Source organism: Grus americana, chromosome Z, assembly GCF_028858705.1.
Source record: "Grus americana isolate bGruAme1 chromosome Z, bGruAme1.mat, whole genome shotgun sequence".
NCBI lineage: Eukaryota > Metazoa > Chordata > Aves > Gruiformes > Gruidae > Grus > Grus americana.
In genome coordinates, this window is record NC_072891.1 from 4,204,267 (window position 1) to 4,223,524 (window position 19,258).

Genomic DNA, 19,258 nt, shown 5'->3' on the forward strand with positions numbered 1-19,258 from the left:
TAACCAGAATGTTTTACAGATCAGGATGAGGACCAAGACTTCCCAGTGTAGAGTAACTGGCTCATTTCCAGTAAGGATTTGTAAACAGAAGATGCTTCCGCAGCAGTGTGGTGGTACTAGTCGTGGGTGGCTGTGTGGTGAAAACAAAGCTTATGGGATGCTTCACGGAGTCTTTACTGCAAATACAGACAGGAATAAGGGATGATTTCTGTATACTGTACTGTTAAAGGTTTTGCTTTGAAGGCTAAGGGAAAAGTAGGAAGGTAATGGGTTTGTACACAAATAAATTAATCTCAAACTCACTTTAATTGTCCTTGACATCTCACCTCAGGTTGCAATGTTACGAATTTAGAACTGTACTATATTATATACCATGGATTTTTTTTATGTACCATCAGAATATAAAACTGTGTGTATCATAACTCATTTCTTAGGAAATGCTAACTGCCATAGCTTGAAAAGCAATCGCATCTACCGGTGTTTCCTGTATGCTGCTTCTTCTGCAGACGACCATGGCCTGCTCCACTGCCATCACAGATAGAGTGGTCTCCATAGACTGGGGCTTGCTACTGTCAGAGGCAAAGCACAGTTCTCACTTCTGTTTCCAGCACAGCAGCTGTAAGGTGATCTTCAAAATATCCACAAAATGTAAGACTTTCCAGTGGTGCCCAGTGACAGGACAAGGGGCAACGGGCACAAACTGGAACACAGAAGTTCCATCTTAACATGAAGAAAAACTTCACTGAGGGTGACCAAGCCCTGGGACAGGCTGCCCAGAGAGGCTGTGGAGTCTCCTTCTCTGGGGAGATTCAAAACCCACCTGGGACGCCATCCTGTGCCACCTGCTCTGGGTGATCCTGCTCTAGCAGGGAGGGTTGGACTAGATGATCTCCAGAGGTCCCTTCCAACCCCTACCAGTCTGTAAATACACGCCGGGCCGCATCCCCCAGAAGACGATGGGGCGGCTGTTCCCCCCTCACGGAGCAGCACCGACCCGCCGGGGCTGGCCGATATTCCCGCGCTCCTCGCTGAGGCGCCGCGCGCCCTTTGCCCCTCAGGGCCGCCGCGGGCTGCCCGCCGCGCTGCCTGTCGGCGACTGCCGGAGGCCAGCCGGGGACGCCGGCCGTTGAGGGCTGAGTGCTGCAGCGGTTCCGCGCCTGGCCCCCGCTGTGGCTGCCGTACCGGCGGCAGGCGGATACCGGCGCTGGGCCGGGCAGCCTCGGCTCCGAGAGGGCCTCTCGGGGCGGGGCGGCGCGGCGGCGGCCAGTCCGCAGGGGCGGTTGCGGGGCGGCTGGAGGCAGGTTAGTGTCGGGGAGGGAGCGCCGCAGCCAAGCTGCTCTCCCCTGTTGTCCGAGTGGGCCCGTCCGCGTTCTGTGGGCGCGAACGGGCGGGCGGAACCATCAGTGTTACAGGAAAGGGGAGCCCATGGAGCTCGGAGGGTCCCCCTCCAGAGAATGGACCAGCCCAACGGTCCATTGTAAACTGGTGGAAAGAGGCGGTACCATCTCCTTGGCTGGGGGTGGGGAGGGTAGTTGCGTCCTCATGCCCTTTCCGTTATGGCGAGGGTGGGGGAAGGCATCCGTCCTCGCAGGGGTTGCGGGGCTGGGGACCGGCCCCGGGGCTCCCCAGCGAGCAGGGAGACACTCAGAGCCCCTGTTCCTCAGGGGGCAATGGCAGGCCCACAGGGGAGGCTGTATGGGTCTGGTTGGGTCGCCCTGGAGCCCCACTCCCCTCAGCGCAGCCAGACCCGGGCGTGGGCCGGTCTGCTGCCTTGTTCTGGGGCTCGCCAGTGGCTTTGGAGGCTCCAGCTTTGCTGCCTGGTTTGTGCCCTTGTTTGAGGGAAAGGCCTGGCCTTCGCTGGTGGCACTGCACAGGCCCTGCGGGGTGGCCCAGTGGTGGGGTCTGGGGGAGAAGAGGAACAAGGGCCAGGGGAGGCCGGCGCTGTGTGGGCAGTGTGGGGCACCTCAGCCATGGAGAGCAGCCCCTGCGTGGCCCCAACACATCTGTGCTGTTATGAGCCTTCCCACAAGGGAATAAAGCCTCTTTTGCCTTAGATTGTGAGCATCTTGTTGTGTTGCTACATGGCATGTTGGCCCCTTAGACCACCAAAGACCAGGTGGGAGTTGAACTGGATGGTCCCTCATGTCCTGACCAGCCTGAATTATCATATGGTTTCATCCCGTTGCTGTAGCTGTAATGCCAGCACAAAGGTGAGGTTGCCCTGATGTGTTGGGCTGCAATTATGAAACCTGAGGTACCGAAGTTTTTTAGGAAGTTTTTGCTAGGCCATGATCTTTATACTTAAAATTAGGCTATGCTGAAAAACCAGCTCTGCAAATAACTTCCATGCTGCCTGAATAAATGCGCTGTGAACAGGAGAACCAACAGAGATCTAGGGTAAAAGAGGAATTAAAAAAAAAAATCCCATTTCTGTTAAACTAGGGTATTCTATCCCTGTCCTTAGCTGTGCTATCCATGCAGGCATGCTGCGGTTGCTCTGCAGTCATGTGTCTTTGGCTAGAGAATTTATATAATAGCACCTTCTTCAGTCCTCTTTTTAATCTCTCTTAGCACTCAAAATTCCCTGTGCCAGAGTTGAAGTGCCTGAGGGAAGAGAGGGGGTTTTTTGTCATGGAGATAATGTGGAGTCATGCAAATTCCATTCTGTTCAGGCACTTTGTCTGCAATAAATATTTTACTCAGAGAAGATGTCTTTAGAAACCTGGTGCCCTCTTTTCCCATGCAATTGATGGAGGTCCCTTAGGAGTTCTGTTATCAGCTTTGTATCATAGACATTAACCTTGGCCTGTGTAGCAACAGACATACTATAAAATAAGTATTTTTCTTATTGCAGGGAACCAGCAGGAATGATGAAAGTGGAATCTCAGAGTTTTCTGTGCCTGTGTCTTGTACCTGAGACATCAAGTTCACATGATCTTGATCATTGATAAAACTGCCTGCAAAGATAAAACTGTCCTGATAAAAAGTTAAATTTATTAAGGCAGGTTTTAATCATGGTGTTGACCACTCTGTTTTTTAAAAGTACATACACGTTACATGTTCTGTCTGTAAGCAAAACAGCTGAATATAAGATTGTGATGATTTGCTAGTGATGACAGATAAGATAGTTGTTTTTGTCTAACAAACAGGAGCAAAGCTTCTGTATTGGACATTTGCTAAGAAATAGCTTAGCAAACTTGCTTGTGGTGCAAAATGCAGCACACATAAGAAGTCCTAATTTCTGAACACAGCTTTTTAGCCAGATGACTTGTGTGTGATCTCTCTGCTTTCTTCCCCAGTGCCTTTTCCCTTTGAATGGTGGCTTCTGTTTTGGGCTGAGTCTCCTGTACCTGTTGGTGTGAATAGGGCACCTGAATTGTGTTGTGGGCTGGATCATCGTAGATCTCACTTAAAAAAATAAAACTAACAATTTCCACTTCTGCAAAGCATTTTGAGCTTTATAGTCAGAGCACTGTATCATCGCTTAGTAGTATTGTATTTATTTTCACTTGAACAGTGCCATTGGTGTCGGTGGGACTTGCTGAAATGTGCTTGCTGAGGTTTTGAACCAGCAGTACCAGACCTAATGATCCTCTTTCCAACAGTCTTACTTGTTTAGAGACTTTTTTGACGTGCACAAATAAAGGCACTTAAAAAACAAATAGCACCTGATTTCCATATATAGAGTCTTTGGGAAAATACCACCCCATCAATTATGTATTTTTTTTAAACACTGCCTTTTATATCTCTGTCTAAAGGGGCCTATTTAATACTGCGAGTAATGTTCTGAGTAATACCGGGCTTGGCACAAATGAGGCGCTTAACTGAGTTCCTTATTTTTATTATCCATTGTCTGCTAACCAGTTTTTTGTTGTTTCATTTATTTGCCGTTTCCCTGGGGAAGGAAGGATGGCAGCTCGGCGTGCGCTGAAAGCTGTCTTGGTGGATCTCAGCGGCACACTTCACATTGAAGACTCAGCTGTGCCAGGCGCGCAGGAAGCTCTTAAAAGGCAAGCTACCTTTTTCAGTTTCCTCTGATAGGTTATGTCAGCACTGTTTGCACCAAGATGCTTCTTTAAGTAAACAGGCCTGAAGCTTCTGCCTTTTTATGTTGTCGTGGATAAACAAATACACGGCCAAATTCTTCTTTTATTTACAGCTGTATTAATACCAAGAGAAATCAGCAAAGGGTCTAGATATTGAAAAGTTGCCATGTATTACCTGAGCCCCCACAGCTTTCCTAAGTTGCTCTCTAGGTCTTATCCAAGTCTTTTCTAGATAGGAGAAGACAATATTCAGAATGTTTCAGCTAATTCATGTGGGAATGCAGCCTTAACCAAAGTGGAAAGTAGTTAAGTTAATGTGAATTACCCCATGTACACCAAACTCACTTCAGCTGAGCTGTTCCTCGGTGGTTTGTTTGACTACAGGAACCTGACTGAGCCCTTACGTCTGTGGTGAGCAAAAGCGGAATAACAGGGAGAGTAACTTGGCCTAGTGAGCAAGGCATCCTTTGCAGAGTTCTTGTTTCATTTGGTCTTTCAGCCAAGGCTTTGCTTTATTATTTTGAAAGTTTCTTTCTGCTAGGTAAACGACCTCAGTTGTTTTTTTCAGTTTGAGAAGCATTTGATAATACAGCCCATCTTTTGTAGGCATTTCAACTCATTACTAAACAGGACAGTTAAGTACCTCTTTCTCGTCTGATGAAAGGGTGCCTAAAGAAATTGAGACATAGTGAAATGACTTAATCTGGCCAGTTCAGTGGCAAAATAGGATATGCAACCCCAGGGATCTTCGTACTGTGTTATGACACTGTTTTCCTGGAGAAGACATCTTGCAGTAGATGAAGAAAACCACGAAGTGATATATGCTATCAAGATGAGTGAGGGAGGCCAGCTTAAGGTGCTGGGACAGTAAGAATTAATCAGGGGAGAAGAATAGGGTTGAATTAAGGATGAGACGTGTTTACTGGAGTTGTATTGGCTACTTAGATTTTTTTAAAGCTAGACTGTTGCTCAGAGGAAAAGTTCACAGAGGGATTAGGAAACTCTGCATTTATTTTCACAATTAGTTCTGTGGAAATAATTACTTACTAAAGATGTAAAATTGCAAGGAAGTAAAAGCTGCTAAAGCATTGGGTACTCATTCATCACCCTTTCATTCACTGGCCCTTGTCTACTTGGTATTTCATGCTGCAGAGAGAACTTGTGCCAGATGAGAGTCAGCATTCTTGAATATCCATATCTATATCTACATATATATATATAAAAGTGGTGATATTGTCAAAAAGAGCCCAGTATCTGTCCTGTCTGCTGCTTACCTCCAAACCTCCAGGCAGCAGACTGGACAGAAGAAATGGCTTCTGTAGAATCAGAAGACAAACTGTTTTCTAAAGCCACAGATTGTGCTTTCTCTTCTGCTTGATTCCTACTGAGCCGTACTCATGTAGGCCCTGTACTGGCTTTGGCAAGGGAGGCGGTGAGAGAAGGGATAAGATGCAGAGAGTGCCTGTTGCTGTTTGTCAGCTTCAGCCTGCGATCACAGGCACGGAGAGCAGATGTCATTTCACTGCCGAGATCAGCCAGGTCTTTTTGCTTAGAGGTTTGAAAAAAAATTATTTTTTCATGCTCTTTTCTGCTAATCCATGTCATTGTCCTTCCTAAAGAGAAGCTGAAAAGCTTGGCATGCAGCTTGCTTAGGGAACAAATGGATAGATTCAGTTTTTAGTGTTACTTCTCAGTATTGAGGTCCATAAGAAAAAAAAAAAATTAATTTTTATTTTATTAGCAACCAGGGGACATTTTTACCAGTTCATACTTGTGAAGGGTCAGTGTATCTGACAAATAAGAGAAAGAAGTGGCAGGTGCAAGCAAATCTGCAGCGTTAACCAACTTTATTCTGATGTTCTCCATGCAGTTGTGATGCTAGTGTTTGTTTCTATAGCGACAGAGAAAGTGATAGTGGGGGAATAATTAAAGGGAGCACTGTTGAAATTGTCACTTAAAATTATTTGATTGTTTGGTAGCGTGTACTGTCAGTGTAGGGCAATAATGTGATTTTATGTGATATCGGTGTTCCTCAGTAAAGGGAGAAATGGCTGCAAAAGCTGACATAAAATCGCCACACAGGTAACATGGGCTCCTAGAGCATCATGCATCTCTGAATGAACCACAGCTGCTGTCAAATTCACCCAGCCTGTGGAGTTCAATATATTAATTTAGCAACAAGGTTCTTTTGTATATTTATTTTGATTCAGGATGCTGTTGATCCGGAATACAGGGCTGGTTTATTTATCATTTAGTTAGAATCAGAAGGCTTTTCAAACTTGTTACCGTTGATCATAGATGTGTTTGTTACTATTATGAAGATGGAGTTTGGAATCACCATTTTCCCCCAGACTTTTCGTGGTAGAAGCGAAGCAGGGGAGACTTGGTCTTGTTCTGGTAGTGTCGCCTGTCGTTGGCGTGACAACCTGGTTCAGGAACGGCACGACGACCAACCCCGGGTCGTTCGGTCCATTAGCTCACAGACACCAATGTGGTGGACGGCAAATGGCGTTTTATTGGTGGGCAACACATGGTAGCTGTAATTCTTGCCATCTGTTTCACATTGCCCTCCAGTCCACAGAAGTTAACAACCCCATGGTTCTTGTGTGGCACCAGTACTCTGGGATGTATACAGTCTTTTCATCTGCAGCCTTTAGACAAACGGTCCCTTTTCAGTCCCAAAGAGACGTATGAGCGTGTAAATAGAAGGATGCTGCGGCCAATTTGCCTTTGCTCTTCATCCATCAGGCTGCGCAGCGCTCCGGTTACGATTCGATTTGTGACGAACACAACGAAGGAGTGCAAGAGAGACCTGCTGGAGAGGCTGACGAAACTGGGATTTGACATTGCAGAAAATGAGATCTTCACATCTCTGACAGCAGCCAGAAATCTTTTGGAGCAAAAGCAGGTGCGGCCTTTGCTGCTGGTGGATGATAAGGCCCTGCCTGATTTCACAGGTGAGGTAGTTGGAGAACATCATGGGGGAAGTTACTGAGCAACTAAGGAAACATAGCATGCTCTGTTTTGTAGAATGACAATCATATATATGATGAAGCCTGAAATGTAGAACTCTCCAGAGTCATAAAGGTCCTTTCTTCTTTTTAAATTAAAATGAAACAGTCTGAAGTCATAGCTTCTTGAGGAGTAGTGGAAATGGCAGCTAAAAACCATTTAAATAGTCAGGAATTCGGGTAAAACTCAATACTTTTTATTAATTTCCAGCAGAAAAAATTATACTTATCACTAGATCATTGGAGATTTATTGTACCTACCAGTGCTGATTTGTTTTATAGCAAGGATGTGTCAGTTTGTTGGAAATCAGGTTTCCCTCAGCTATTCTACAGCGGTTTTGCTCGCGAAGAGCTGAAAAGCCAGTGTGTAGGAACACGCAGCAGGGTATTTCTCTCGTAATAGATTATTATTAAATGTAAAATCTCCAGGTAGTTATTGTTACTTAGCTTATATTGAACATCTAGGTCTCACTCCGTGTACTTTGGTACCTTAATTGCTGACAGAAGGTTCATCGCCCTGCCTTCTCTAGACTGTCATGTCTAAAGACGTGGTTAAAACTTTCTTTATTTTCAAATGTTCCCATTTCCTTCCCTCAATATTAAGGGGAGTAGAAGATGATATATTCTAACTTGGACATGTCTGGCAGATCCCTGAAGCTAGGACAGTTACTCTTTGACTTAATCACCTTGTTTTAAGAGTAGTGAAGGTACTCACGTTTTTAACATACGCAGAAATGAAAACTTTATATTGTGTATTCAGTCTTTCATTTAAAGTCAAGGCAGCAAGAGTGTGGATGGCTTACCACTTCTCCCTGCCCCTTGCCTTATGAACTGAAATCCTTATGGCTGTGTAAATTGCAGGTTCCAATCTTGCTAGGAGCTAGATGTTTTCTGTTAAATTTTAGTGCTGTAGTCTAGTCAGTAAACTTCAGAAAGATAAGTGTTTAGGAGAAAAGCCTCTGTGGGCTCTGAGAGCAATGAAACCTGATAATCTGTTCTACCTAACATTGTATCCAGAGAAATACGCCCCCAGCAATATTCTGTATTTGTGTTCTCAGGAAGGCTTTCTTGGGTCAGAAACAGCAGAGGCAGCAGCTATTTCACTGAAGGTGGTTAAATCACTTTAATCTTCGTATATTTGGGATCTTTCCATCAGTTTTACAGTAGCTGATGGTAATTTTGTAAAAGATGGCAAAGATAGAGGTATCAGCGGAATACATTGGTGGCATTTTCTGTGTTGCTTGGATCTGGGATGGATTGTTTTGTTTCTTTTTGCTGCAAGCGGTTTGGCTTTCATTCTCACAGTGCTGCTGTTGAAACATTTAAGTACAATGGAAAATGCTTTAAATTCCTGTTAACGGCTGCTGTTGTACTATTCTTGGCTAATCTCTCTGTAAAGTTGGTCACAGATGGAGGAATGTAATCCATTCGTAGTTAAAGGACCCAGATGTTTCGGATGGTGTCACAAATCCACATGGCATCTCTAAGAGTATGTTTTGATGTCTGAGCTAACTGCAGGACATGCGGCAGGAGACATCAGCCAGCAGGCTGCAATGATGCCCTCTGGAGACCCAGGAGCTCCCAGTAAAGGTGTAGAGGGTATGTTTTGTGAGGGCAGAACAAAAACCCCAGCAAGTGGGGGATGCAGCTGATAACTTAACCTGTCATAAAAAAACCTCTCTGTAGCATTTTTAGATGCTACTTCGCTTCTATTGCTGGTTCTGTTCACCGGTGGCACTGCCATGTAAAAACAGTCATGCTCCTCCAGAGCAGTGCAGGACAAAGGAGGTGCAAGCTGTTCTCAAGGGGACTAATCCACATTTTAAAAAAAAGACCTTCCAGAAGAGCCAAAACGAATCTAGTGCAACAACTTCTAGGTCATGCTGCAATACCATCTTTGCCATCGTAACCAGAGTGATATGTAGAACAACAGTCGGGCTTTATACCTTAAGTGGAGTTTTCTGTGACTAGAGGGAATAGGAAAAACTGGATGAAATTCACTAGTCTTCCTGCTTTACTGTCTTACAAAGCAGATCATAGAATCGTAGAATCATTTAGGTTGGAAAGGACCTTTAAGATCATTGAGTCCAGCCATTAACCTAGCACTGCCATGTGCCTAAGCACCACATCTACGCATCTTTTAAATACCTCCAGGGATGGTGACTCCACCACTTCCCTGGGCAGCCTGTTCCTGTGACTGACAACTCTTTTGGTGAAGAAATTTTTCCTAATACCCAATCTAAACCTCACCTGGCACAACTTCAGGCCATTTTCTCTTGTCCTATCACTTGTTACCTGGGAGAAGAGACCAACCCCCACCTGGCTACAACCTCCTTTCAGGTAGTTGTAGAGAGCCATCAGGTCTCCCCTCAGCCTCCTCTTCTCCAGGCTAAACAGCCCCAGTTCCCTCAGCCACTCCTTCTACAACTTGCTGTCTAGACCCTTCACCAGCTTCATTGTTCTTCAATGGACACACCACAAAGATGAATTTATGTAGAAAGAGATTCTCAGATAACACAAAGTCATTCAGTTAAAAAAAGTGGTTTGTGTGATCTGCTGCATTTTTATGGAGGCAGTGAGAGAATTGCTATTCAACCGTCACTTCTAACACTGTCCAACTGCATAGTTGTGTTCATTGTGAAGAATGGCAGAGTCTGGATAGATCAACACCTTTTCCACAAATGCTTTCCTCATTTCTAAAAGACATAAAACTAGTCTATGTGATGTGTCTGTGTCAAAAAATCTTCATTTTTGCTGTGAAGTGATTAACTGCACTTGTTGACTGTGTACTGCTAAGTATGAATAAAATTCCGTTTGCTCAGAGTCATGTTTTGATTTTCCAGGGATAGCCACTGACGACCCCAATGCAGTGGTGGTAGGACTGGCTCCTGAGCGCTTTCACTACGAAATGATGAACAGAGCGTTTCAGTAAGTCGGCCCCTCCTCGTGGCCTTTTAAGTATTGGCTGTCTTATGCTGGGCTCTGTACCTCCACATACAAGAGGAAATCCTTCTCGTATGGGAAGAGGAAGGTGGTAGCAATATCAAAGTTACATAGTGTGATTATGGTGTCTTCCTCTGTGTCCGAGAGTGTTACCGCTCAAACGGCAATAAAAACTTTCCAAACAGGGATGCAGTTTAGAGAGCCAACATTGGTTTATTCAGCGCTGGGTGCATGGGGGATCTCTCCTAACATGCACACCTAGCCTACAAACGTACACATATTTATATTCTCAAAACACACAAAGTTACAATTACATCACATAGTTACATAGTTATTTCGTTATGATTGGTGTAAAAGTTTCTCACTTTGCTTTTAAAGAAATTCAGAGAGCATGTCCAGTGAGGGGTGTCGTACCTTGGAGGCAGGTAGCTTTTAGAATGGAGGTGTGTTTTGGTATTATAATTAGATTATAATGAACAAAGTTCACTCAAAGGACATGATTTTGACAGAAAATGAAATATTACTTGGCTCATGTACCAACTACACAATTTATCAGCTCCATGGTACCACCAAGCTCTCAGGTTCTCAAAATGTTTTTATTGGTTACCTGTTAGGTTGGGGCTGTACAGGGACCATAGCAGCAAGACTGGTTACTAACAACATAATCATTCGACCATTACCTTACTATTGCTAATAATCTCATCACCTTGATCCCATCACCCTGGTTACAAAGACTATACACAACCTATCCCATCACCATAGCTAAAGTTAAACACATCGATTACAAGAGGGCCACTAATCTTCGTGAATTTGGGACCTTAACCATGAACTTCAGGCAGTCCAGCCCTCGTTTTCATAGATTTCAGTCACGGTTGTCATTGAGGTGAAAAAGTTAACAATGCTTCAAGACGAAATACACAAAAACAAGGATGTTGGGAAGTATTCGGGAGATGGCTCCTACGTTCAAACCTCAGCCTTCAGATATCAAATATTACAGGGAAGGAAATCCAGTATTTAGGGCAGATTATTCTGTATCTAGTGTAGGATTTCTAGCAATTTCTTCTGAAGCATCTTGTGTTCAGAAGTGGCCAGCACTCAGATAAAATCAGATAAAATTTACCTGTGACTGTCCAGGAGCAAAGATGCAATAGTGTGTGCAGAGGTGCGTTGCCATGCCTCCTTCTCTCTAGTTCTAGCTCAGCACAGCACTCTTGATTTTAACTTGAAAAAAGCTTGAAGAGGCTTGAACATGAGCTGGTTGCTGAGTTTAGCCCCGGTGATATGCCTTTTGTCTGTGGTGAAGGGCACAGAAAGGGGTCATCTGAGCTTACCCCTTACCCTGCTCCCCAACAAAGCCTGCTGGGCCTCCGTTTCGTTTCGCTGGGAGCTCTCTGAGCCCTGTGTCCTTCAGCAGCAGTTGAGGCCAAGGTGATCAGCCTGGTCTTGTAACAGAGGAGGAGCACCCACTGGCACAGCTCATCCCAGTTGCGGGAGCGCTAACCCCTGCCAGCAGCTGGTAGCCACCTTTCAGTGCTGTCTCAGGGCTCAAGAGCACATCTGGTAACACTCTGGTTAACTCCCTGCCGTGCCACATGTGATGAGTCCTTTTCACTCTTTGCTCACGGGATGATGGCTACCACGCAATTTTTCACCTTGGAATTTGAAAAAAACTGATCTCAAGCACCTTAATCTGTCTTTATAACCGCTAAATCTGAAGAGGGAGTATCAATTACTGCTCACCAGTATCTTATGGAGGCTCCTTGTAGTAGGAAGCCAATGCTGTCCTTATCTGCATGCCAATTCTATGTCATAAGAACATGTATTGACCCAAACTGATTTTCTGGCAGCCTCATTAGTGCATGTTGCCAATGGCATTGATTTTAGAGTTTTACAGCGCACTCATGAGTGGACTCTAATTTCACAACTTCATGAACTTAACCCATCATGTATTCCCGTGCTTACATAATTTTATTTATTGATATTTCTGTCATGAATATATTAGCCATTGAATGATAGTCATTAGCTGCCTTGGGCTGGAGACCTGGACACTTAAGAAACCAGTCATCACATTCAGAGTCCCTGAGGGCCCCAGGCTTCGCCAGGCCAAGGTACCCAGGAAGGCCTGCAGAACTGGCCCTGTGGAGGTGGGCGACGTTGTCCCAGGCTGGATTTGGGCTTTTTCCATTAAACACAGAATTGGACACTTGCTCTAGCGATGGAAGGAAGGTGCTGAAGGCCAAATCCAGTCTGCTGCAGCGGGCAGTGGGCATGGTGTGGCCTTGCTGCCCAAGAGAGACACGTATTCAGGGAGGTGGCATGAAGTGCCTGCTGCCTGAGCATCCTGTATCCAGAGCTGTCTGGGTGGTGTGGCTGAGCACTGAGTAAGGCTGAGTCCTTCAGCTCACCTTGCCTATTGACAGATGCATTTCCAGCCGCTTGGCTGACTTCTCTGTCATCCTTTGAGAATCTGTCCTGATTTGCTCGGTGTTTTCCTGGTCCTGTGTTTCAGGCTGGGCAGAGGCCCTGGGATGGGCTGTGTCTGATCTTTAAGATCTCACTGACTTGTTCTGGGTTTTTCCCCCAATCCTCTGTTGAGGGTAAGCTGTTCTGCTGCTGTCAGTTTTGTTTGATCTGATGGAAATGCTAACTACCAGCCACACTCTCTTCTTCTCGAGCCTTATGATGTGTCCGTGTTCCTTGTCCTTTACTGCTCAGATAATTGAATCACTTGGGATTTGCATTGCTCACAGCAAAACTTTAAGGTGAATCTGATTAAATGCAGATAGCTACAGTGCTGATGCCTGTAGCTGAGCTGGTGACCTGGGCTCCTGAGGGAGAGAGGAGGCACTTGTAAGGCATCATTGATTTTTCCCCTAGTAGCACTTAAAATAGGACAGTTGAACTGTGCCCTAGAAGTGCTTTCTCCTCTCCTCTGACTGTGAAGAGCCCAGGCTGACTAATTACCTGGTAGGCAACTACTGAGTTGATATCCAACATTAGGTTAGGTAAATCTAACCCAAAATGAGTCCCAAAATGAGATACACAGAGTAAGGCCATTCTCTAGGCACCATTTGAAATGACTGAGACTAAATTTCTCTTTTTGTATACATGGGATTTTGATGCCACATTTAAAAGAATTCTGTCAGATGGGATCCTTCCTGCAAACTGCTGAATGTAAGTGGTTGTGCTGCTGCTGTCAAATTAAATTCTTCTGTATCCTAGAGGCATCCTCCCATCGTGAACATATCTGGCTGCTCACAGATACACATGCCAGCTCTCTTCTTGTTGAGCTTGCTTTGGAATGCATTGATTCAATAGAAGTGTTTTGTGATAATTAAGTGAAATGAAATATTATCATTTATGTATTGCTCAGGGTACCCAGGCTGCTCTGCAAAGCACATGGGAAGGAGCAGACGTCCTCCAAGGAGCATACAGCTCATCTAAGGCAGCCTCTTTGAGCAGAGCCACAGCAGAGCTCCAGAAAGGCAGTGAAGGGGCAAACCAAGATTTTGTTTGTTTTCTTAAAGGCTTTTTTTTTCATAAATCCAGTAGGGTTAAGGGGAAAATAAATCCTTTCTGCTCGCAAGATAATGGCCAACGTTTTCCTTCTATCCCCCAGCTTTGCTAGTTACTTTCCCACCTGTTGTGGTAAAGACTGGAGTTGCCTGCAGTACCTGAGGAAGGTGCTGTAAAATCGAACAGGAAGTGTTTGGCAGTCATTACCTCAACTTTTATAGATGCTGTCTGAAGGGCTTTTGTTGCACTGAAACTGAGGCTTGGGAGGGAGAGAACTGCAATAATGTTGCTGTGCTTGGTAGTACCCGGAGGATTTCTCTAGCACAGCAGCTGCACAGGCTTCCCTTTGCTGCGGGACAGGTAGCTGCTGTGTCTGCTGTAAGGAAAAACTACCAGGCAGGTAATGCAAGAATCAACGGTTAGGTCCAAATTCTGTGAAAGCCAGCCCTTGTAAACTCCTGTTTATTACTTTGCTGTCACAGGTCCACTGCTCAGGCACTGTGTGTGCTAACGAGACATGCTCCCTGACATGAGGGTTTTACAAGGCAAGCGTTAGACGAGAGCCTTCAAGCAGACATGAAGTGAATTGACAGGGGTGACAGGGTAGCAAGGCTAAGGAGGTGCTGACTGAGATTGGTGGAGCAACTGCAGTTTCTTAGTTACTTCTTCCTTTACATTTTTCCACCCACTCCAGACAATCCCTTGTTCTGTGGAGGTTTTTAACAGGTAAGTCAGCTGGCAGGCAGAGACGGTGTCTGCGGAACCCCGAGGAGGGTGCACGCTGGTGTGTTGGGGCAGAAATGGGCCCGTGGAAGCTGGGGGGATCTCAGCTTTGGATAGGGAGCAGTTCCTTGTCTGTCAGACCTCTGCACTCACTTCCTGAGGCTCCCAGCCAAGGCCCTTCTGTAACGCCACCATACCGTGCATTATGACCCTTATTCTGTGAGCCTTTCACTGTACTCAGAAGTGTTAGGAACCTGCTGACATGTTGCTCTGATCTATCTTCCACTTGAAATTTTTGGTTCCCAATAGCAAGGAGCCCAAATCCAATTTTGTTTCTAAAAATCTCAGTAATAATAGTGCTGTTACCTGGGGAATTTGGTGGGACATGAATGTGCCTAACATCTTTGTGTCTTTTCATGTAATATTTTATTGTAATTGCTCCAACATTAAAATATAAAGTTAAGGTAAAATGATTCACCTTCTACCTGGGATTCCCCTGAACACTCATATCTGATGGATACACATAGCTGTTTGGCTATTACCAGTGATACCAAGAGCCCCAAGAACTGCTGGGCTGCAGATTTCCTGGCAGTAGCAGCTCGAAAGCACGGCTGTGTTCTCAGTCCAGGCGAGGAGATGAAGTCTGTGGCCATCAAACTGCTACCTACAGCCACTACCTATGATCAGTGTATTTTAAAATATTTGCGTGGAGAAATCAGACGGTTTTAATGTTAGGATGTTTTCCGTGGTGAAAAGTGAGGCTGCTTAGAGTGGTGGACCTAATGACAGTAGAGATATAGGCAGGATTTAAAAATAGTTACCTGTTAAAATCCTCAGGATAAATTCTTTATTTGAGGGATTGGTTTTGCTAGCTGTTTCTGGGGAAAAGAAAGGACGGAACTTTATTTAACTATCCAGATGAATGCCAGCTTGCATTATAATTTGGGCCATCATGAAAGTCAGTGGGAGTTTTGTCATCAACTTAAACAAAAGCCAGTTGAGGCCTTCAGCTGTAAATACTGTTTCTTTAATATAATTTTTGTGCTTTCTTCTTCATTCTTTAGGTTGATTTTGGATGGTGCTCCTCTTATAGCTATACATAAAGCCAGATATTTCAAGAAAAAAGATGGCTTGGCTCTGGGACCCGGACCTTTTGTAACCGGGCTGGAATACGCGACAGATACCAAAGCAATAGTGGTGGGAAAGCCAGAGAAAACCTTCTTCCTGGAAGCTCTGCACGGGGCTGGCTGTGCCCCTGAGGAGGCCATCATGATCGGTGATGTATGCGTGGACCAAGTACCTTGTCACCTGCCTGTTAACGCAGTGCTCATCTCCGCTGCGTGTCGTGCCTCCCAAGTGCCGTGAACTCATCTTTTGCAAAGTGCTGTGATTAAAGAGGGAGTGAAAATTGAACCATCAAAACTTGCAGGATTTAATGTGTAGTCCATGGGGTTCGTTCTCTTACTTCAGTGGGTACTAGAGAAGTCTCAACCATCCTATGCAGTCTGTTGACAAGAAGTCCTTTGCCATGTCTCTGAGGTCCTTTCTAAAGTCACCCATTCCTGCATGATGGGATCTCACTATTTGGTCAGGCAAAAAGCGTGTAGTAAAAGTATTTCTGTGACAGTTTGTTTAACAGGCTGCTACAGGATTTGACTCCCTGTAGCTGCTTTTAAGTGGCTGGTTAGTGATGTGCAAAGTCTGCTTGTAATTGAATTTGAATTGAATGAAGAAAACTTGTTAACAAATTCCATCTGTGATGACTAACCAGCTGATCCCCTGTTCTGTTCCAGGACTGCAGGGATGACGTTGGGGGCGCCCAGAATGCGGGCATGCGTGGGATTTTGGTCAGGACTGGTACGTACTCGATGGATCAGTCATTTTGGGAGGCAGTGGTGCGTTCAGTGATCTTGCCCTCTGAGCTCTGCATCTAGCCCTGGTGCTTTGCAGAGGCCTGACATTCCTGTGGTTTGTTCTCTCACCATTCTCTCTGGCTGCTGGGACACCCCGGGTCCATCATCTCATTAATTTTGGGGTGAATTCAGCAGATAAATGTCCCCCAGCTGCAGCATGGCAGCCTAGCAAGCAGTAGATTGCAATTAAGTCAGGATAGGCCATTATATTTAATGTTTCAATGACAGGGCTAGAGCACAGACCCTGAACTGATAGCAGGATGATATGAAGTAATAGATGGGGGCGGGTGATGGTGTAGGTGTGGATTTCTTGTTCTAATGACTCTAAAATCCCGAGTGCTAACCAAAAAACAGAACTGTTACTGTGACATTTGAGATGATCAAAATCAGTAATCTCAATGTAATCTCTGATCATTCAGAAACTCCGATGCCATTCCTTAATAATTACACTGGTAATTATAAAAGTAATTTTGCTTCAGACAAAAGTGGAACCTTAAGGGTCTGACAGGTATTATCAATGTTATTGTTGGTACCATGGACTGGGTAAGGTCTTTCTGAGGTGGCAGCTCACCCAGTCCATTATGTTGAAAATGTAAGCAAACAATCCTACTCTTCCTCACAAAAGCCAGAAGAGAAGATGCTAACATTATGATTTCAAGAACCTACAATGTGATTATCTGAAGAGTCAGTGAAAGAATAGTGCCAGTGCAGCAGAGTGAAACCAGTGCATCAGTAACACTAATGTTGAGCCAGAGCTGCCCCTGGAGGAATCATAGAATCACAGACTGGTTTGGGTGGGAAGGGACCTCTAAGAACATCCAGTCCCACCCCCTGCCATGGGCAGGGACACCCTCCACTAGCCCAGGTTGCCCAAAGCCCCATCCAACCTGGTCTTGAACACTGCCAGGGAGGGGGCATCCACAGCTTCTCTGGGCAACCTGTGCCAGCGCCTCACCACCCTCACAGGGAAGAATTTCTTCCCAATATGTAATTGAAATCTCCCCTCCTTCAACTTAAGGCCATTCCCCCTTGTCCTGTCACTCCCTGCCCTTGTTACCAGTCCCTCTCCAGCTTTGCTGTAGCCCCTTCATGGACTGGAAGGTGCTCTAAGGTCTCCCCGCAGCCTTCTCTTCTCCAGGCTGAACAACCCCAACTCTCTCAGCCTGTCCCCATAGCAGAGGTGCTCCAGCCCTCAGATCATCTTGGTGGCCTCCTCTGGACCTGATCCAACAGCTCCATGTCCTTCTTGTACTGGTGACCCCAGAGCTGGACGCAGTACTGCAGGGGGGTTCTCACCAGAGTGGAGTAAAGGGGCAGAATCTTCAGTAAAGTTTGTTTAGGGAAGTGTTTGTTGCAGAAGAACCTCAGGTGGGCATTCCTCCTACTGTGTGTGGTTGTTAATGATCTGAGGTGGCTGTAATTTTCGGAGGGGGGGGGAAGATACATTTACCAAGCTCATTTGGGTATCTTTTTGTTAATCTGTTACAGGTAAATACCGACCAGCAGATGAAGACAAAATCAATCCGGCTCCTTACTTAACCTGTGAGAATTTCCCAGAGGCAGTGGAACATATCCTAGAGCGTCTGCTATGAGAAAGGGAATAGTTAGTTTGAAGAAACATCTGTTTCATGTAATTTCCTGTACTCTTGCTTCAAAAATTAAATTCACAGGATCAATGCATGCATTGCATCATAAACCTAGCCGTGAGCTCCTTCCACTCGAGTTGTGAAAGGGCAGAGGATCGGTGGGCCCTGGCACAGCCCCTTTCCTGTAGTAGTTTCACGGGGATGTGATGAGGGACTGCGAATGGATACCTAGCAGGTGAGACAGAACTGCTACAACCAACACAGCTGCTTTCCCGAATGCCACAGGGAAGAGTTCTGTTTATTTTCTGTTTTCAAGAAATAACTGATGAAAAGCCCTGTCTGGAAAGTGTCATGTTCTTCTGCTAAATAAGCTAAACTGAAAAAAAACCACTGGAAATGCTCAAGTAAATAAACATCAAAGACTAACAGAGCCTTAGTCAGCCTGTAGTGATTCACTGACTGTCTCTGCTCTAATTTAAAGGTAGAGAATAGGCACATTTAGAAGTGACTTTTAAATTAAAATATCACCAGTTTAATAACTACTGTTGATATCTTTCCTCTCATTAGAACAGATCCTGACTTTTGTTTTCAAAATTCTACATAAAATTAAAACTGTCAGCATTTTACAGATGTTTTAATTAGATGCTGTTATTAAAAAGAATGGTACAGAAACAAAAATCTGGTGTTAAATGCTTTAGAGACTGAATTTTTGAAATTAGACCTCAGCAGGGTCCTATTAATACTACAGTTGCAAAATTTCACTATGATTGGGGTTTTTTTTGTTTCTTTTTAATGTTATGGAAAAAAAATCCTTTCCAAGCCATGGGGACAGATTCCAGTTTTTACACAGTTGGTTAGCAGAGCTGTAAAATGGAATTTAATTCTGTAGTATGCGGTGCTTTTCCTGTGCGCTGAATCCCCCAATATGAACCAACTTTGTAATGATGGTAAATAGCTTTTCTGGTCCATTTGCAAACTGTAATAAACAAAGTCCTTTACGGTTGTTTTACAGTGCTCTTGAGTGTTAAATTATTGGATTGTAATTATACATTGGTGGAGTATTAACCTTATTGAAAATATAGTTTTGTGTTAATGAGCCATCCTTGTTCTTGTTAAGAAAAATCATCGTGATGAATGAATGGGAAACTCTCTTTACGTGACAAAATTGTCTCTCTGCAGTCTCACTTGGTGGGTGGTTACCTATGTTCAGATTTAATCTCTGTCTGGGACAGAATGTGTGAACAGAGCAGACTTTGCAGTAGAAATACAAGAAACAATAACCCCCCCCCCCAGCTGTCTTTAGATACTGTTTGTGTGCCCTCATAAATTGTACCCTACAGTTCTGAATAAATTCACACATCGCGTTCATGCCAATGATTCTGAACTTGCTTGGAATACGCCAGGGAGGTCTTTGGCCAGAGTCAGGTGCAGGAGGCGAGAGATCTAGAAGTAAAATCCTGTGAAGACATCGTCCACAAAGACTTCTGACAGTGTGAGTTACGCCAGAACAAAAAGAAACT

The 19,258-nt window shown here is 44.8% G+C and overlaps 1 protein-coding gene across 6 annotated transcripts; it reads left to right on the plus strand.

Moving 5' to 3' along the window:
• Window positions 1-1,237: 1,237 nt before the first annotated feature.
• Window positions 1,238-18,749, plus strand: HDHD2 (haloacid dehalogenase like hydrolase domain containing 2). 6 transcript variants are annotated; one of them, XM_054809787.1, is made up of 8 exons: window positions 1,843-2,210; window positions 2,855-3,005; window positions 3,909-4,010; window positions 6,795-7,003; window positions 9,901-9,985; window positions 15,304-15,520; window positions 16,033-16,096; window positions 17,641-18,749. In XM_054809787.1, exons 3-8 carry the CDS (start codon window positions 3,910-3,912, stop codon window positions 17,742-17,744), a joined length of 780 nt encoding a protein of 259 aa, XP_054665762.1. In that variant the 5' UTR covers window positions 1,843-2,210; window positions 2,855-3,005; window position 3,909; the 3' UTR covers window positions 17,745-18,749. The 6 variants fall into 6 exon arrangements, with proteins under 6 accessions (XP_054665760.1, XP_054665759.1, XP_054665762.1 ...); XM_054809786.1 differs by having other exon boundaries at window positions 2,855-3,001; XM_054809785.1 differs by lacking the exons at window positions 1,843-2,210; window positions 2,855-3,005 and adding an exon at window positions 1,238-1,301.
• The last annotated feature ends 509 nt before the right edge of the window (window positions 18,750-19,258 follow it).

Coding starts and splice junctions, on each gene's coding strand:
- HDHD2 (XM_054809782.1), top strand. Junction 9,986..15,303: donor ATGATGAACAGAGCGTTTCA/GTAAGTCGGCCC, acceptor TTCATTCTTTAG/GTTGATTTTGGATGGTGCTC. Junction 15,521..16,032: donor AGGCCATCATGATCGGTGAT/GTATGCGTGGAC, acceptor GTTCTGTTCCAG/GACTGCAGGGATGACGTTGG.